This window comes from Aquarana catesbeiana, linkage group LG10, assembly GCF_042186555.1.
Source record: "Aquarana catesbeiana isolate 2022-GZ linkage group LG10, ASM4218655v1, whole genome shotgun sequence".
Lineage (NCBI taxonomy): Eukaryota > Metazoa > Chordata > Amphibia > Anura > Ranidae > Aquarana > Aquarana catesbeiana.
This window is the reverse complement of record NC_133333.1, coordinates 44418072-44434601: the sequence shown is the minus strand read 5'-3', so window position 1 is coordinate 44434601 and position 16530 is coordinate 44418072. Positions and strand designations below refer to the sequence as shown.

Genomic DNA, 16530 nt, shown 5'->3' with positions numbered 1-16530 from the left:
CTGTTTTGAGTTTTATGCATTGTTTATAACTGGGACTTAATTCACTACCTTACATATATTTTTTTCACTTGTAGTACATGGTGAGACATCTGTCTTTGTCTTCTATGGGAGACTTGTTTTTTTATTTTATATTTCTTATATTTTTTTCATTTATTTATTTTTTTGGTGGGTTAATCACTCCTTATGGTTATTTTTTATACAACTCATATTTAGTTTCAGCGCTGCACTTATTTTGTTTTTTGATATATTGGAGTTTAGTATTAGACTTTTAGTGCTAGCGGCTTTTACAACTCACTTTTCAATATACATTTTTCTAGCGCAGCGTTAACCCTTTTTTGGGTTGTTTTATTTTATTTGAAATAAAATTAGACATGCTATCTGCCAATAGAACTTAACCAAAAAGTGCATTCTATGCATCCAAAAATATAAAAAATATACCAAATCAAATCATTATTCAACCAAAAAATAAAAGCCTCAAGCATGTGTCCTGCTTCTTAATATAGGGGCTCAACAATGCCAAGAGTTGGTGAAAGCAGAGGTTCGTCATCAGGAAATAATTCCGAAAATCATCTGGATTATTCTCCTGGAGCTTCCACAGCAAAGGCGTATGACATAATTGGTCACAATTAATAAAGCAACCAATTTTTGGTCCAAGAAATCCTCCTTTTCCTGTTCCTGGACTGGACTTGGGTCAAAGCAATAACTCCAAGGCCAATAATAAATAACGTTATCTCCTCAGATTCCGCAACATGGCTGATTGACGAACGGCTGTCCAGAAACTAACTGAAAAGAGCGAAATGATTCATGCTTTTCATTTTGCGCTTTTCAACACTCACCAAACTTCTACTAACATGAAATTAGCAGAAGGAGCCCAAAGGGTGGCACTAAGGAGCTGAAAAAATACGTAGTACGTCACTACGTTCGTGTTTGTTGGCCTACAATTCCTTGCCGTTTGTATGCAAGACAAGTTCCTGGCCAACGCCATTTGGACAAAAGTCAGAGGTTTTGGCTGAGGAAAATCCGATTGTGTGTACGAAGCTTTAGTGTAGACTTCTGAGAAAATCGGTGAGCAAATCACACTAGCAGGAAATTATGTTTCTGGGGGGTGTTCTGTACACATTCTGTGTACAGAACAACTCCAGGTAGCCATATTTAATTGCATTTTCAGAAAATGACAGAGCTACAGATTGAAAAGGCAAGGTCATTTTTAATAACATTCAATTACAATATGACTTGAGTTGCAATTGTATACGCTATATTATTTTTCTTTATTTGTTATTTATTTTCCCCACGAAAGTGGAGGTACCCATAAGCTTTGACGAAAAAAAACTGGAAGCTGATTGGCTACCATGCACAGCTGCACCAGATTTTGCACTCTCTAGTTTTAATAAATCAACCCCACTAGGTATCATTTTACCCCAGATCTCACGCCTCTCTAGAATGCAAGGAAATTCACAGTAATTCAGCAGTATATCCAGTCTTTTGATTACTTCTGTTACTAAGGAAGATGCCGGGAAATATGAGTGCAGAGCCAAAAATATTTTTTGGAAGTCAGAGCTTTCTCTTCACTATTGATGTGACAGGTGAATGCCTCAGCAAATATTTAAAGAAATATAGCATGATGATATTCACGGTTTTATTTATTGTTGTCAAGTGTAATAATTTTACCAAAAAAAAAAGTATTCAGGTTTTTAGATAAAGGTTACCCCTAGACATAGAAGGTAAGTTGGCTGTGCAGCCAAAATCTAACTGCCCTATGGCTCCTGGGATTGCTGCCTGGGTAAATTCTTTTGTTCTTCGAAAGTGGTCCACTACAGTACCTTGAAAAAGTATTCATACCCCTTGACATTTCCCACATTTTGTCATGTTACAACCAAAGACTTAAAAGTATTTTACTGGGATTTTATGTGATAGACCAACAAAAAGTGGCACATAATTGTAAAGTAGAAGGAAAATGATAAATGGTTTTCAACATTTTTTGCAAATAAATATCTGAAAATTGTGGCGTGCATTTGTATTCAGCCCCCTTTACTCTGATACCCCTAACTAAAATCTAGTGGAACCTATTGCTTTCAGAAGTCACCTAATTAGTAAATAAAGTCCACCTGTGTGTAATTTGATCTCAATATAAATACAGCTGTTCTCTAAAGCCCTAAGAGGTTTGTTAGAGAACCTTAGTGAACAAGCAGCATCATGCAGGCCAAGGAACACACCAGACAGGTCAGAGATAAAGTTGTGGAGAAGTTTAAAGCAGGGTTAGGTCATAAAAAAATGTCCCAAGCTTTGAACATCTCACGGAGCATTGTTCAATCCATCATCCGAAAATGGAAAGGGTATGGCACAACTGCAAATTTACCAAGACATGGCCGTCAACCTAAACTGAGAGGTCGGTCAAGGAGAGCATTAATCAGAGAAGAAGCCAAAAGGCCCATGGTAACTCTGGAGGAGCTGCAGAGATCCACAGCTCAGGTGGCAGAATCTGTCCACAGGACAACTATTAGTCATGTACTCCACAAATCTGGTCTTTAAGGAAGAGTGGCAAGAAGAAAGTCATTGTTGAAAGTAAGAAGAAGTTCTGTTTGCAGTTTGAGAGAAGCCATGTGGGGGACACAGCAAACATGTGGCAGAAGGTGCTCTGGTCAGATGAGACCAAAATTGAACTTTTTGGCCTAAAAGCAAAATGCCACGTGTGGCAGAAAACTAACACTGCACATCACCCTGAACACACCATCCCCACCGTAAAACATGGTGGTGGAATCATGTTGTGGGGATGCTTTTCTTCAGCAGGGACAGGGAAGCTGGTCAGAGTTGATGGGAAGATGGATGTAGTCAAATACAAGGCAATCTTAGAACAAAATCTGTTACATAGTTACATAGTTAGTAAGGTTGAATAAAGACACCAGTCCATCCAGTTCAACCTGAGCGTGTGTGGGTGCGTATCTACAATTGTCCCTATCCCTATACATTGTGTCTCATTAAGATGCTCATCTATTATTATTATTTTATTTAAGGTACCCATATAGCGTCGTCAATTTACGCAGCACTCCACACACACATCGCACACTCACACCAGTCCTTACCCTCAAGGAGCCCACAATCCAAGGTCTATGTACACAATAATTCTGTGCTACCAAAAAGTGGAATACAAACAGCAGCTAACACAACCAGCAAGTGTAGACAATATCAAAAAACAAAATAAGTGTAGCGCTAAGAGAAGGGGTCTGAAGATGGAGTCTATAGACTGACAGTTCCAAGTTTGTGTACTCCAAAGGGACATCCTTGGAGAAAAGATAAAAAGTCCTCTGAAATGGATCTCAACAAGGGTGTAAACCATCTGTAGGGGGAGCCCACACACCACCAATGAAAGTGAAAAGGCTTACCGGACTAGGGGGACCCAACAAGGCATACGCCAGGTGGAGTCAGTTAAGCTCAGGTGGTGCTGGACTGCAGTTGGCCTGGGAGGGCAGAGTTGGTGGAGTGGCTTCCACGTGGCTACGTTCCTCGAACTTGATCAGGCCCGAAGGTATGGGGTGCAGCTCACAAAGATCGTATTCCTCAGATCAACGGTGGAGTCAGCAAAAACAGCAACAAATGGAGAGAAGGAATGGCCAAATAGTGTAAATCCGTTTAAATGGAGATTTATTAAAAGTATTAAACACTCACATGAAAGGTATCAAAAAAACAGCGCTCTGAAGAAGTGGCGACAGTGGGGTCCTACCTGGGGGGGTCCCCCCAGATGACGTCTATGCAGACGAAACGCGTCGGGTAGGACCCCACTGTCGCCACTTCTTCACAGCGCTGTTTTTTTGATACCTTTCATGTGAGTGTTTAATACTTTTAATAAATCTCCATTTAAACGGATTTACACTATTTGGCCATTCCTTCTCTCCATTTGTTGCTGTTTTTGCTGACTCCACCGTTGATCTGAGGAATACGATCTTTGGGAGCTGCACCCCATACCTTCGGGCCTGATCAAGTTCGAGGAACGTAGCCACGTGGAAGCCACTCCACCAACTCTGCCCTCCCAGGCCAACTGCAGTCCAGCACCACCTGAGCTTAACTGACTCCACCTGGCGTATGCCTTGTTGGGTCCACCTAGTCCGGTAAGCCTTTTCACTTTCATTGGTGGTGTGTGGGCTCCCCCTACAGATGGTTTACACCCTTGTTGAGATCCATTTCAGAGGACTTTTTATCTTTTCTCCAAGGATGTCCCTTTGAGTACACAAACTTGGAACTGTCAGTCTATAGACTCCATCTTCAGACCCCTTCTCTTAGCGCTACACTTATTTTGTTTTTTGACACAATCCAAGGTCCCCAACTCACATTCATGTACTAGGGCCAATTTATTTTAGACAGAAGCCAATTAACCTACCAGCATGTCTTTGGAGTGTGGGAGGAAACCGGAGTACCCGGAGGAAACCCACGCAGGCACAGGGAGAACATGCAAACTCCAGGCAGGTGGTGTCGTGGTTGGGATTCGAACCAGCGACCCTTTTTACTGCTATGCGAGCGTGCTACCCACTACACTACTGTGCCGCCCTGTTAGATTCTGCAAAAGACTGAGACTGGGGCGGAGGTTCACCTTCCAGCAGGACAACGACCCTGGTTTAGATCAAAGCATATTCATGTGTTAGAATGGCCCAGTCAAAGTCCAGACCTAAATCCAATTGAGAATCTGTGGCAAAACTTGAAAATTGCTGTTCATAGACGCTCTCCATCCCATCTGACAGAGCTTGAGATATTTGGCAAAGAAAAATGGGCAAAAATGTCACTCTCTAGATGTGCAAAGCTGGTAGAGACATCCCCAAAAAGACTTGCAGCTCTAATTGCAGTGAAAGGTGGTTCTACAAAGTATTGACTTGGAGGGTTGAATACAAATGCACGCCACTCTTTTCACATATTTATTTGTAAAACATTTTTTTTTTTAAATATCATTTTCCTTCCACTTCACAATTATGTGCCACTTTGTGTTGGTCTAGTTAAATTTATTTAATCCGTTTTAATTTTCTGAATTTGTTTCAATTATTCGTATTTGAATCAAATAGTTTTCAAATCAATTTTGAATCGTTTTCGAATTAGAATAATTTTCGATTTGTTGTCCAATTTCCAAAGAGAATAAAATAGAATAGAAAAATTGTAAAAGAACAGAAAAAAATAACAGAAAATAAAAGAATAGAAAATAATAGAGCAAAAACAGAATAAAATAGAATAGAAAATAAAACAACAGAATAGAATAGAATAAAAAAAAAACAGAATAGAAGGAATATAACCATGTCCCAAAATTCAAATAGAATCCATTAAAATTTGAATATAATGGAAAAGAACAGATTAGAATAGTATATAAAAAGATAGAATATTAAAAAACAGAATAGAATATAACCATCTTCCCATTCTAATCTATTATTTTCTATTCAAATTCAAATAGATTCTATTTGAATTTGGGGAAATGGTTATATTCTTTTCTATTCATTATTTTATTTTCTATTCTATTCTTTTATTTTCTATTCAAATTTGAATTTCGGGAGGATAATTATATTCTTTCTATTCTGTTGTTTTTTTTTTTTTATATACTATTCTGTTATTTTCTATTCTACCCTAATCTATTCTTTTCTATTTTATTCAAATTGATTATATTTGAGTTTGGGGAAATGGTTATATTCTTTCTATTCTATTGTTTTTTGAAACCTTTTCTTTTCTATTCAATTCTAGTCTTTTTTTCTATTATATTCATTTTTCTTTGTATTTGAATTTATTCTATTTGAAATTCGAATTTCAGAAGATGATTATATTCTTTCTCTTTTATTATATTCTTTTTTTATTCTATTCTATTTGTTTAATTTCTATTCTATTCTATGTTATTCTTTTTGAAAATTGGAAAACAATTCGAAAAGATTGATAGTTTTTGAATTTGAATAATTTTCTAATTAGAAAACTATTCGAAATTTGTTCAAGAACTATTCTATTTATAAACTATTCATAAGCTTCATATTGTTGCTGTCAGAAGGAAAAAAATATGCTCCATATTGATGGTGTCAGTAGGATAAATTAAGCCCCATCTTTGTGTCCGGGGGAAAAAATAAGATTCATAGTTGTTGTCAGTGGAATAAAAATAAATGCTTTTGTGATGACAGAGAGCGTAAAAAAGACTCCATAATGTTGGTGTAAATGGCAGCAAAAATGATTTGTGTTTGTTTACCAACTTAAAGTGGTTGTAAACCCTTACAGACCACTATTTGCTACAGGTAAGCCTATAATAAGGCTTACCTGTAGCTACCCAGGATATCTCCTAAACCTGCATGGTTTAGGAGATATCCCCTGTATGTGCATGTGCCGATATCATCGGCACATGCGCACTGAAGCAAAGGCACGTATGTGCCGCTTACTTCAGTGAGTGTGCCTTTGCTGGTGGCTACGTCATCGCGGCTCCAGGCCAATCACAGCACCGAAGCCGTGATACCCGGAAGTAACCCCCGGGAGTGATGTCCCTGGCTGGTGCTGTGTACGGGCACTGTAACGAGGGCTTCGATCTTAGGTGAGTATTATATAATGAGCTAGTATGCTAAGCATACTAACTCATTATGCCTTTGTCTTGCAGGTGTTAGTTTTTTTTTTTTCAAAGTAGGTTTACATCCACTTTAATCACACGCTCGTACACTGCTCCTCTCCCTCCTTGCTGATGCCGGATCCTGTAAGATAGTATAAAAAATTTGGCAGCTATGCTATTGCAATTACAATTAATTCAAATGGCCAAGTATGATAATACCACACATTGACAATTCCCCCTGAGGAAGATAGGTCATATTCCCGGTATAGATGCACGTTGGGGAGGGGACAGGATGGTGTGAGAGACAGCAGAGAGATTTCAGCACAGAAAGAACACATCGGCTCAGCAAGTAAAAATGGCTTTCGGCAATTGTATTGAGTGGTGAACTGTAGCACCCATTAAATGTGAGAACCCTATTAAAGGGACGTTTTTTTATCTGTGAATGAACATATATACTTTTTAAACGATATCACACTATCAAGTTTCCTCCGTCATACTTTCATGTGGAAAAACGTACAAGCAACCAGCCCAGGACCCAAGCACAGGTATTGAACCCAGAGTTGGTTCATAAGCGTGTATTGACCAAGCTTAGCTGCAAGGTCACACGCTCTAAGTTAAGCGCACACACTGAAGTGGGGAGCACAGGAGTGGACACAAGCACACGTGTGATTATTATCAATAGAGTCTGTGGATTTGATCTAATTGGAATGGACTTAATGTTTTCATCAGTGCATGTTATTGTATGAAGGATTTTGCACGCTAGCACTTTTAGTGCACTGGAACACTTTTTGTTTTATAATTGTAGCACTTTATAAGGACTGTTTACATATAAGTTGATACACTATATTACATTAATGCACATGATCACTTTGCTATCACTAGGTTATTTTAACCATTAGAGGATTTATATAATCTATTTTTGATTCCGTATTTATTAATTGATGTATCTAGTGGGGTTACTCACGGTTAGATTTAGATAACTCGGCACTTTTCTTTTGTATTTTAGAATAATAAAATCACTTGTATTTACTAATACATTTCATTTCTATTTTACAGCTCCATCTTCATGCCATGGACTTAGTGGTGGTGAGGTAGCCGGAATTGTGATCGGAGTTGTTGCTGGGATCGCAATTATTGAAGTCATTGTTTTCTTTGTCCTAAAGACCAAAAAAAGTATGTTATTTGTACTTCATTTTTGTAAATAATTTATTTTATTTTTCCAAAAAATTATACAAAGGTTACAACAAAAATGACCCTACTTTTTCCAAGATATTCCTTAATCCTGTACAAACATTAGCTAATTTAGCAAAACCCTGAAAGGCATATGTCAGCATATTGATAACATTCCCTAATGTGAACCTAACATTTAAGAGAGATAAAACCCAAAGTTTTAACATGGGGTGACCAAGCAAGGTCTCTGCAAGGATTTATGTGGGTTTACTCAGGTGTCAGTCTGTGTAAGCCTTAACCTCCCTGGTGGTATGATTATTTCAGATTTTTGGTGCTGAAAGCGGTACCATTATTTTGCATGGAAATTTTGCTTTTTATATTGGAGGCCTGTAATTCTTAGGAATAACGCACCTAAATGTGTCCAAACAAGAATCTAGTAGACATCCTGGGTATGATAAAGTTTGAAGCACTAAATCATAAATTATAATATAATAAATAACTATAAATAATTATAAGAAATAATAAAAATGATTCAATAATGTAATCAAATCAAAAACACTGAAATTTGCTCAGTTGCAGAATTGTTGCTGTTGTTACTTTCAGTGTTTGATGACGGATTTCCCCACAAATCGTTATCGCTTAATTCTGCAAGTGATTCTAATTTATTATCGCTATTTTCTAGCTGGTGTAAACCTGCTTTTGATGTAAAGGGACGGTTTTGTTTGCTATGGACAATCTCCAGTTTCCAGCCAATAAGAACAGTTTGTATAATATAAAACTGCATGCAGGGCACTGGGGAAACCACTAGGGACAAAGGGGAGTTTGAAATAAATTGATACATTAATGTAATCTGTAAGATTACAGTGTACTGTATATGTAGTGTGTGTTTTACTTTTTGAATTTGGCGCCGTTCTCCGTCCCCGTGCATCGCAACGCTCGCAGGGAACGGAGCCTAGGCAATGTGATAGATCAAGCGGAGGACGGCTCGCTCACACTGCAGGGAGACATCGCAGGATCCTGGGGACAAGATAAGTAAGCTCTTCCTGGATCCTGCGATGCGATCCCAAGTCTGGCTTGGGGTTACCGCTTTTGGAAAATCCACCCCGAGCCAGACTCGGGAATACCGCCAGGGAGGTTAAAGAGAAAATGCCTCAACTCTCTTAAAATGCCTCAACTCTCCAACTGTCTTAGATCGATGTATACAGTCATTTAAATCTTGTTAAGGATGTGTGAGTGGGATGAAGATCTCTTGCAAAGCCAAAGGTAAGTTTATCCATACTTCTAATGGATTAATTAAATAGCAACTGAAATTCTAACAATAGTTACATTATTTTCATCACCGTCCCCTATGGCCACTGGCCAGTTTTACAATATGCATATTTTTAATCAGCCAGAACTAAATAGATCATCTACTAAAATGAATCAACATTTTGTAACAGTGATTTTTTTCTTTATTGAAATAAAGAAGATTAACAATTTGTAGAAATACTATTTTGCAGGCAATAATAAAGAAATGGTCAAGACCAATAAATTACACAGTGCAGCATTATCTTTAGTTATGTCTATTTATTACAGTTCTCTTGCATGAAGAGTAAGGATGAGCCGAACACCCCCCGGTTCGGTTCGCACCAGAACTTGCGAACAGACCAAAACTTCGCAAGAACTTTAGAACCCCATTGAAGTCTATGGGACTCGAACGTTCTAAATCAAAAGTGCTCATTTTAAAGGCTAATATGCATGGTATTGTCCTAAAAAGTGTTTGGGGACCCGGGTCCTGCCCCAGGGGACATGGATCAATGCAAAAAAAAGTTTTAAAAATGGCCGTTTTTTCGGGAGCAGTGATTTTAATAATGCTTAAAGTCAAACAATAAAAGTGTAATATTCCTTTAAATTTCGTACCTGGGGGGTGTCTATAGTATGCCTGTAAAGGGGCGCATGTTTCCTGTGCTTAGAACAGTCTGACAGCAAAATGACATTTCAAAGGAAAAAAAGTCATTTAAAACTACTCGCGGCTATTAATGAATTGCCGGTCCCGAGTCTCCCGACAATACACATAAAAGTTCATTGATAAAAACGGCATGGGAATTCCCCACAGGGGAACCCCGAACCAAAATTTAAAAAAAAATTACGTGGGGGTCCCCCTAAATTCAATACCAGGCCCTTCAGGTCTGGTATGGATATTAAGGGGAACCCCGTGCCAAAATTTAAAAAAAATGACGTAGGGGCCCCCCTCAAAATTCATACCAGACCTGAAGGTATGGATTTCAAGGGGAACCCCGCGCCAAAATTTTTTAAAAAATTGGCGTGGGGTCCCCCCAAAAATCCATACCAGACTCTTATCTGAGCACGCAACCTGGCAGGCCGCAGGAAAAGAGGGGGGGATGAGAGAGCGCCCCCCCTCCTGAACCGTACCAGGCCACATGCCCTCAACATTGGGAGGGTGCTTTGGGGTAGCCCCCCAAAGCACCTTGTCCCCATGTTGATGAGGACAAGGGCCTCATCCCCACAACCCTGGCCGGTGGTTGTGGGGGTCTGCGGGCGGGGGGCTTATCGGAATCTGGAAGCCCCCTTCAACAAGGGGACCCCCAGATCCTGGCCCTCCCCCCTCTGTGAAATGGTAAGGGGGTACAAAAGTACCCCTACCATTTCACAAAAAAACTGTCAAAAATGTTAAAAATGACAAGAGACAATTTTTGACAATTCCTTTATTTCTTCTATCTTCTTTCTTCTAACTTCTTTCTTCCTTCATGCTTCAGTTTCTTCCTCCATCTTCTTCCTCTTCTGGTTCTTCTGGTTGTTATGGTTCTTCTGGTGTTCTCGTCCAGCATCTTCCTCCGCGGCGCCTCCTTGTCTTCATCTTCTTTTCTTCATCTTCTTCTCGGGCCGCTACGCATCCACGTTTGGATGGAAGGCTCCTGCTGTGTGACGCTTCTCCTCTTCTGACGGTTCTTATATAACGGAGGTCGGGGCCACCCGGTGACCCCACCCCCCTCTGACGCACGGGGACTTCCTTGTGGCATTCCCTGTGACATCAGAGGGGGCGGGGTTACCCGTAACGTAACGGGTAACCCCCTCTGAAATCACGGGAATGCCACAGGGAAGTCCCCGTGCGTCAGAGGGGGGCGGGGTCACCGGGTGGCCCCGCCCTCCGTTTATATAAGAACCGTCAGAAGAGGAGAAGCGTCACACAGCGGGAGCCTTCCATCCAATCGTGGATGCGTAGCGGCCCGAAAAGAAGATGAAGACAAGGAGGCGCCGCGGAGGAAGATGCTGGACGAGAACACCAGAAGAACCATAACAACCAGAAGAACCAGAAGAGGAAGAAGATGGAGGAAGAAACCGAAGCATGAAGGAAGAAAGAAGTTAGAAGAAATAAAGGAATTGTTAAAAATGACAAGAGACAGTTTTTGACATTTTTGACAGTTTTTTTGTGAAATGGTAGGGGTACTTTTGTACCCCCTTACCATTTCACACAGGGGGGAGGGCCAGGATCTGGGGGTCCCCTTGTTAAAGGGGGCTTCCAGATTCTGATAAGCCCCCCGCCCATAGACCCCCACAACCACCGGCCAGGGTTGTGGGGATGAGGCCCTTGTCCTCATCAACATGGGGACAAGGTGCTTTGGGGGGCTACCCCAAAGCACCCTCCCAATGTTGAGGGCATGTGGCCTGGTACGGTTCAGGAGGGGGGGCGCTCTCTCATCCCCCCCTCTTTTCCTGCGGCCTGCAAGGTTGCGTGCTCGGATAAGGGTCTGGTATGAATTTTGAGGGGAACCCCACGTCATTTTTTTTTTTAATTTTCGCATGGGGTTCCCCTTAATATCCATACCAGACCTGAAGGGCCTGGTATTGAATTTAGGGGGACCCCCACGTCATTTTTTTTTAAATTTTGGTTCGGGGTTCCCCTATGGGAAATTCCCATGCTGTTTTTATCAATGAACTTTTATGTGTATTGTCGGGAGACTCGGGACCGGCAATTCATTAATAGCCGCGAGTAGTTTTAAATGACTTTTTTCCTTTTGAAATGTCATTTTGCTGTCAGACTGTTCTAAGCACGGGAAACATGCGCCCCTTTACAGGCATACTATAGACACCCCCCAGGTACATAATTTAAAGGAATATTACACTTTTATTGTTTAACTTTAAGCATTATTAAAATCACTGCTCCCGAAAAAACGTCCGTTTTTAAAACTTTTTTTTGCATTGATCCATGTCCCCTGGGGCAGGACCCGGGTCCCCAAACACTTTTTAGGACAATACCATGCACATAAGCCTTTAAAATGAGCACTTTTGATTTCTCCCATAGACTTTTAAAGGGTGTTCTGCGGCTTTCGAATTTGCCGCGAACACCCCAATTTGTTCGCTGTTCGGCGAACTGGAGAACAGCCGATGTTCGAGTCGAACATGAGTTCGACTTGAACTCGAAGCTCATCCCTAATGAAGAGTTAGTTTTTAGGGGGTAACATTTTTAGGGCTGGCTGTAGACACAAGAAGGATGTTAGAAATGTGGACATGATCCAATTCAATTTAAGCAGTTTTGCAGGGCAATGCTTTCCCAAACAGGGAACAGTTGTATGTCAAATGATTGTGTTTAAATCTACTGTATGTAGACGAAAGACATGCAAAAATTTCCAGCAGGTATTCTAACCTGCTTGATTCCTATTCCTATATGTGAGCTTTAGCTGGCAGTGTCTGTAGGTAGTTCATAAACATCACACTGTTACTCAATCTAGACAAAGATCTTTGGATTGGGAGAGTCATTACACTTTATGTGCACTTTAAGATACGTGTTTTAATTAGTTAGTAATTAAATGACTCTGTGATTTGCCAAGGCAGGGAAACAGAGCAAGTCCAGTTAACTTTCCACTCCCCAGCAGCACATACGCACCTTTACTTTGCTGCCACATGGAGGTGGAAAGAAAATCCTCAATTCTGTGTAGGCACCAACAGTCATCTTGACCCTTACACAGGGCTTTCATTCCTGGTTCTAAGTGGCTCATTGGTGCTGCTGAGGGGTGCAAAGTAAAGGGTGCCTCCAATGGTAGATTAAAGAGATCAAAGTGGAGCCAATAAGAGAAGCTCATTGATAGGGCTTCAATACACATTATAGAAATATGCAGTCTGCAATTTCTCAGCATCTTTTGAAATGCTAGTAGAATGACTATTATGCTAATATTTTGCCGAATATTTTGTAAGTTAGTAACTGGTAGAAAAATGTGTAACAATTAAAGTCAGACCAAATGACTTATTCCCTTTTAGATCTGATAGCACTATAGCCAATAAAAAACATACATAGAAAACCTTTATAAATTATTTTCTTTCTCTCCTGAATTCAGAGCCCCCCCTTGGTACAATATATGACAATTCAAATGTTCCTCCACCACACATCTATTCAACTATTATTCCAGGAACTGAGGTAAGATCACCTGGACTATTCCTTTCTATAATATATATTAAATCTCTGGTTTCTTTAAACCATGTGCTCCCTCTGTAGCAACAGTGGCTGAGCTCAGCTGCTTAGAATGGCTGAGAAAATGCACTGTGCAAGCTCAGTGTGTGAATGAGCCAGAGCGTCTGCTGGGGGCACACGTCTTACATCTGGGGGGGGGGGGGGGGGTGTCAGTTACTAAGGAGTATTTCGGACAGGCTTCATGTACGGAGTGGGATAAGACCAACCATTCAAACAGTGGAGGAGTGGTATGTAATGAACTCAGGATGCTGGAATGTATTGTTTTTGTTTTTTGTGAGGAGGGGAATTGGCCATTTAAATTGAGAGCAATAACAAGTTGTCAGGAACCATGATTCATACTGAGACAGAAGTGCAGTAAAAATCACACTGTTTAATAATAATAATAATAGTAAAAGGAGAACAGAGCAAACGTGGTGAAAACATAGCCAGAGTTCGGCAACCAGAATGGATAGTCAGACAAGCCAGAATGTCAGGAGGCTAGGGATCAGCGTACTTCAGAACAGGCCAGGAAATCAGGAAACCAGAGAATCAGCGTAGTGGAACAGCAACCAGAAGGGAAGTCAGCCAAGCAAGTCTAAACAGGAACACAGGAGAGAGTCTCTTGATATGTTGACCAGACGAAGGCAGAGAGGATCTGAACTGAGCAGCTTAAATAGCCAGCAGGACTGATGAGCAGGATATCATCACCAGGTGAGTCGCTGTGGAAAAGATTAGAGCTGGCAATTAACCGATTGCTGAGTGGCCTGCTCTGAGCCCTGCCCTAACAGTACTCTCTACTCAACGACCCCTCCCCCTCGGAGGACCACCAGGTTTGAGGGGAAAACATCTATGGAAAGCACAGAGGAGGACAGGGGGCATGTATGTCCGAGGATTAGACCCAAGAGCGTTTCTCCGGACCGTACCCTTTCCAATGAACCAATGTACTGTATGCGCCCACAATACCTACATGAGTCAACAATGCACTGTACTTCATACTCCTCATGGTTCTCAACCTGTACTGGGTTAAGATGTGGCACTGAGGTGTTGAAGCGGTTGCAGACCAAAGGTTTTAATAAGGAGGTATAAAATACATTTGAGATACGCATATTCAAAGGAAGGTCTAAAGCGTAAGCCACTGGGTTAATCCTACGGAGAATACAGAAAGGCACAATAAACCGAGGTGCCAACTTCAGTGAGGGAACACGGAGTCAGAGGTTGCAAGATGACAGTCAGACCCTGTCCCCAACCTGGTAGGAATGTGCAGACAGGCATCTGCGGTCAGCATGGAGCCTGTACCTATCATTGGCATGTCGCAAAGACTCCTGGACTTGTACTCAATTGGAACAAAGACCACAGAGATGCTCTTCTAATGCAGGAATGCTCTGAGGAGCAGATGAGTCAGGCAACATGGATGGTGGGAAACCATAGTTCGCCATAAACGGGGACAATCGGGAAGCAGAATTCAAGGCACTATTGTGAGCAAACTCCACCCAAGGTAAAAGGTCTGACCAGTTGTTATGATGGTCAGAAATATAGCAACATGGAAATTGCTCCAAGGACTGGTTGGCTCATACTGCGGCCCCATTAGACTGCGGGTTATACGCAGAGGAGAAACAAAGCTGAATTCCTAACTGTGCACAAAAGGCTCACCAGAACCGGGACACAAACTGACTACCCCTGTCCAAGACAATTACCTTGGGTAGCCCATGTAAGCGAAAGATCTCCCACGCAAAAATGGAAGCCAGTTCCTTAGATGTGGGCAACTTTTTAAGTGGAATACAATGAGACATTTTCGAGAACCGGTCAACAACCATAAGGATAATTGTGTTGCCCTGAGAGTTGGGTAAGTCCACAATGAGATCCATAGAAGTGGGTCCAAGGCCTCTCTCCATTGGATATGGGTTGTAGGAGGCCCACTGGAAGGTGTCGTGGAGTCTTACATGCGGAACAAGCAGCTACAAAGGTGGCTACATCAGCATGTAGACTAGGCCACCAGAATTGTTGGAAAATGGCCCAAAAGAGTTGATTCTTCCCTGAGTGGCCAGCTGCCTTGGGAGAACGGTAAGTCTGGAGTACGGAGATTCTCAGAGACAAAGCAGCGGTCACAAGGTTTCTCAGGAGGAGCATGGATCTAAGCGGCAAGAATTTTGTCACCCAAAGGAGAAGTGAGACTGGTGCGAACCGTAGCAAGAATGCAATCAGGAGGAATCACAGAAACAGGAACCGATTCCATCTTGGAAGTGGAGGAAAACTGTCACGACAAAGCATCAGCCCTTACATTCTTTGTACCGGGTAAGAATTAGACTGTGTAATTGAAACTTGACAAGAAAAGAGCCTATCATGCTCTTCTGGGAGAGAGGCGTTTAGCCTCAGACAAGAATGTGAGATTCTTATGGTCAGTCAGAATGAAAACCGACACAGTGGTACCTTCGAGGAGATGCCTCCATTCTTTAAGGGCTAAAATGATCGCTAACAACTCTGTCCCCAATCTTGTAATTGCATTCTGCAGGTGACAATTTCTTGGAAAAGTAGCCACAAGGATGCATTGCGCTCTCAGGGGTAGAACGATGAGACAGAAGGGCACCAACTCCAGTCTCAGAAGCATCAACCTCAAGGATAAAGTGTAATGTAGGATCAGAATGTGCCAACACAGGAGCCGAATCAAAGACAGCCTTAAGACTCTCAAAGGCCTTAATGTATTCTGGAGACCAACTCTGTGGGTTACCATCCATTCTGGTCATATTAGTCAGGGACTTGACCAGGGACGAGGAGTTACGAATAAACGTCCGATAATAATTGGCAAAGCCAAGAAAACGTTGCAGAGGGTGAAAACCCATGGGTCGAGGCCACTGTAGGACTGCAGAAAGTTTCTTTGGGTCCATTGAAAAGCCAGCAGTGGAAATGGCATAACCCAGGAATTTAACCTGTTCACGATGGAACTCGCACTTTCCGATTTACAATACAGATTGTCGCATGCTTCAGAGGCTGAAAGTAGACATACATCTGTGTGGTGGCTCTCTAGGAACTTGGAAAATATGAGGCTATCGTCAAGATAAACCACCACACATAGCTGCAACAAATCTCAAAGTACATCGTTGATAAATTCCTGGAAAACTGCCAGAGCGTTGCAAAGGCCAAATGGCATTACGAGGTACTCGTAATGGCCTGTTCTGGTATTAAACATAGTTTTCCATTCATCGCCCTCCTTGATCCTCAGGAGATTGTATACCCCTCCCAAATCAAACTTCATGAAAACCATTGCTCCCTTGAGGCGGTCAAATAACTCTGTAATCAAGGGAATTGGATAAGCGTTTTTAATCGTGAAACAATTGAGACCCATATAATCAATACAAGGCCTCAGTTCACCACT

General features: G+C 41.5%; 1 protein-coding gene across 1 annotated transcript in view; it reads left to right on the top strand.

Moving 5' to 3' along the window:
• LOC141110632 (cell adhesion molecule CEACAM7-like) overlaps nucleotides 1–16530 on the top strand; it is an 89077-nt gene that overhangs the window by 58144 nt on the left and 14403 nt on the right. Inside the window, exons 4-5 of the mRNA XM_073602079.1 lie at nucleotides 7601–7717; nucleotides 13048–13127. Of these exons, the coding sequence (XP_073458180.1) occupies nucleotides 7601–7717; nucleotides 13048–13127 (197 nt within the window). The remainder of the gene's footprint in view (nucleotides 1–7600; nucleotides 7718–13047; nucleotides 13128–16530) is intronic.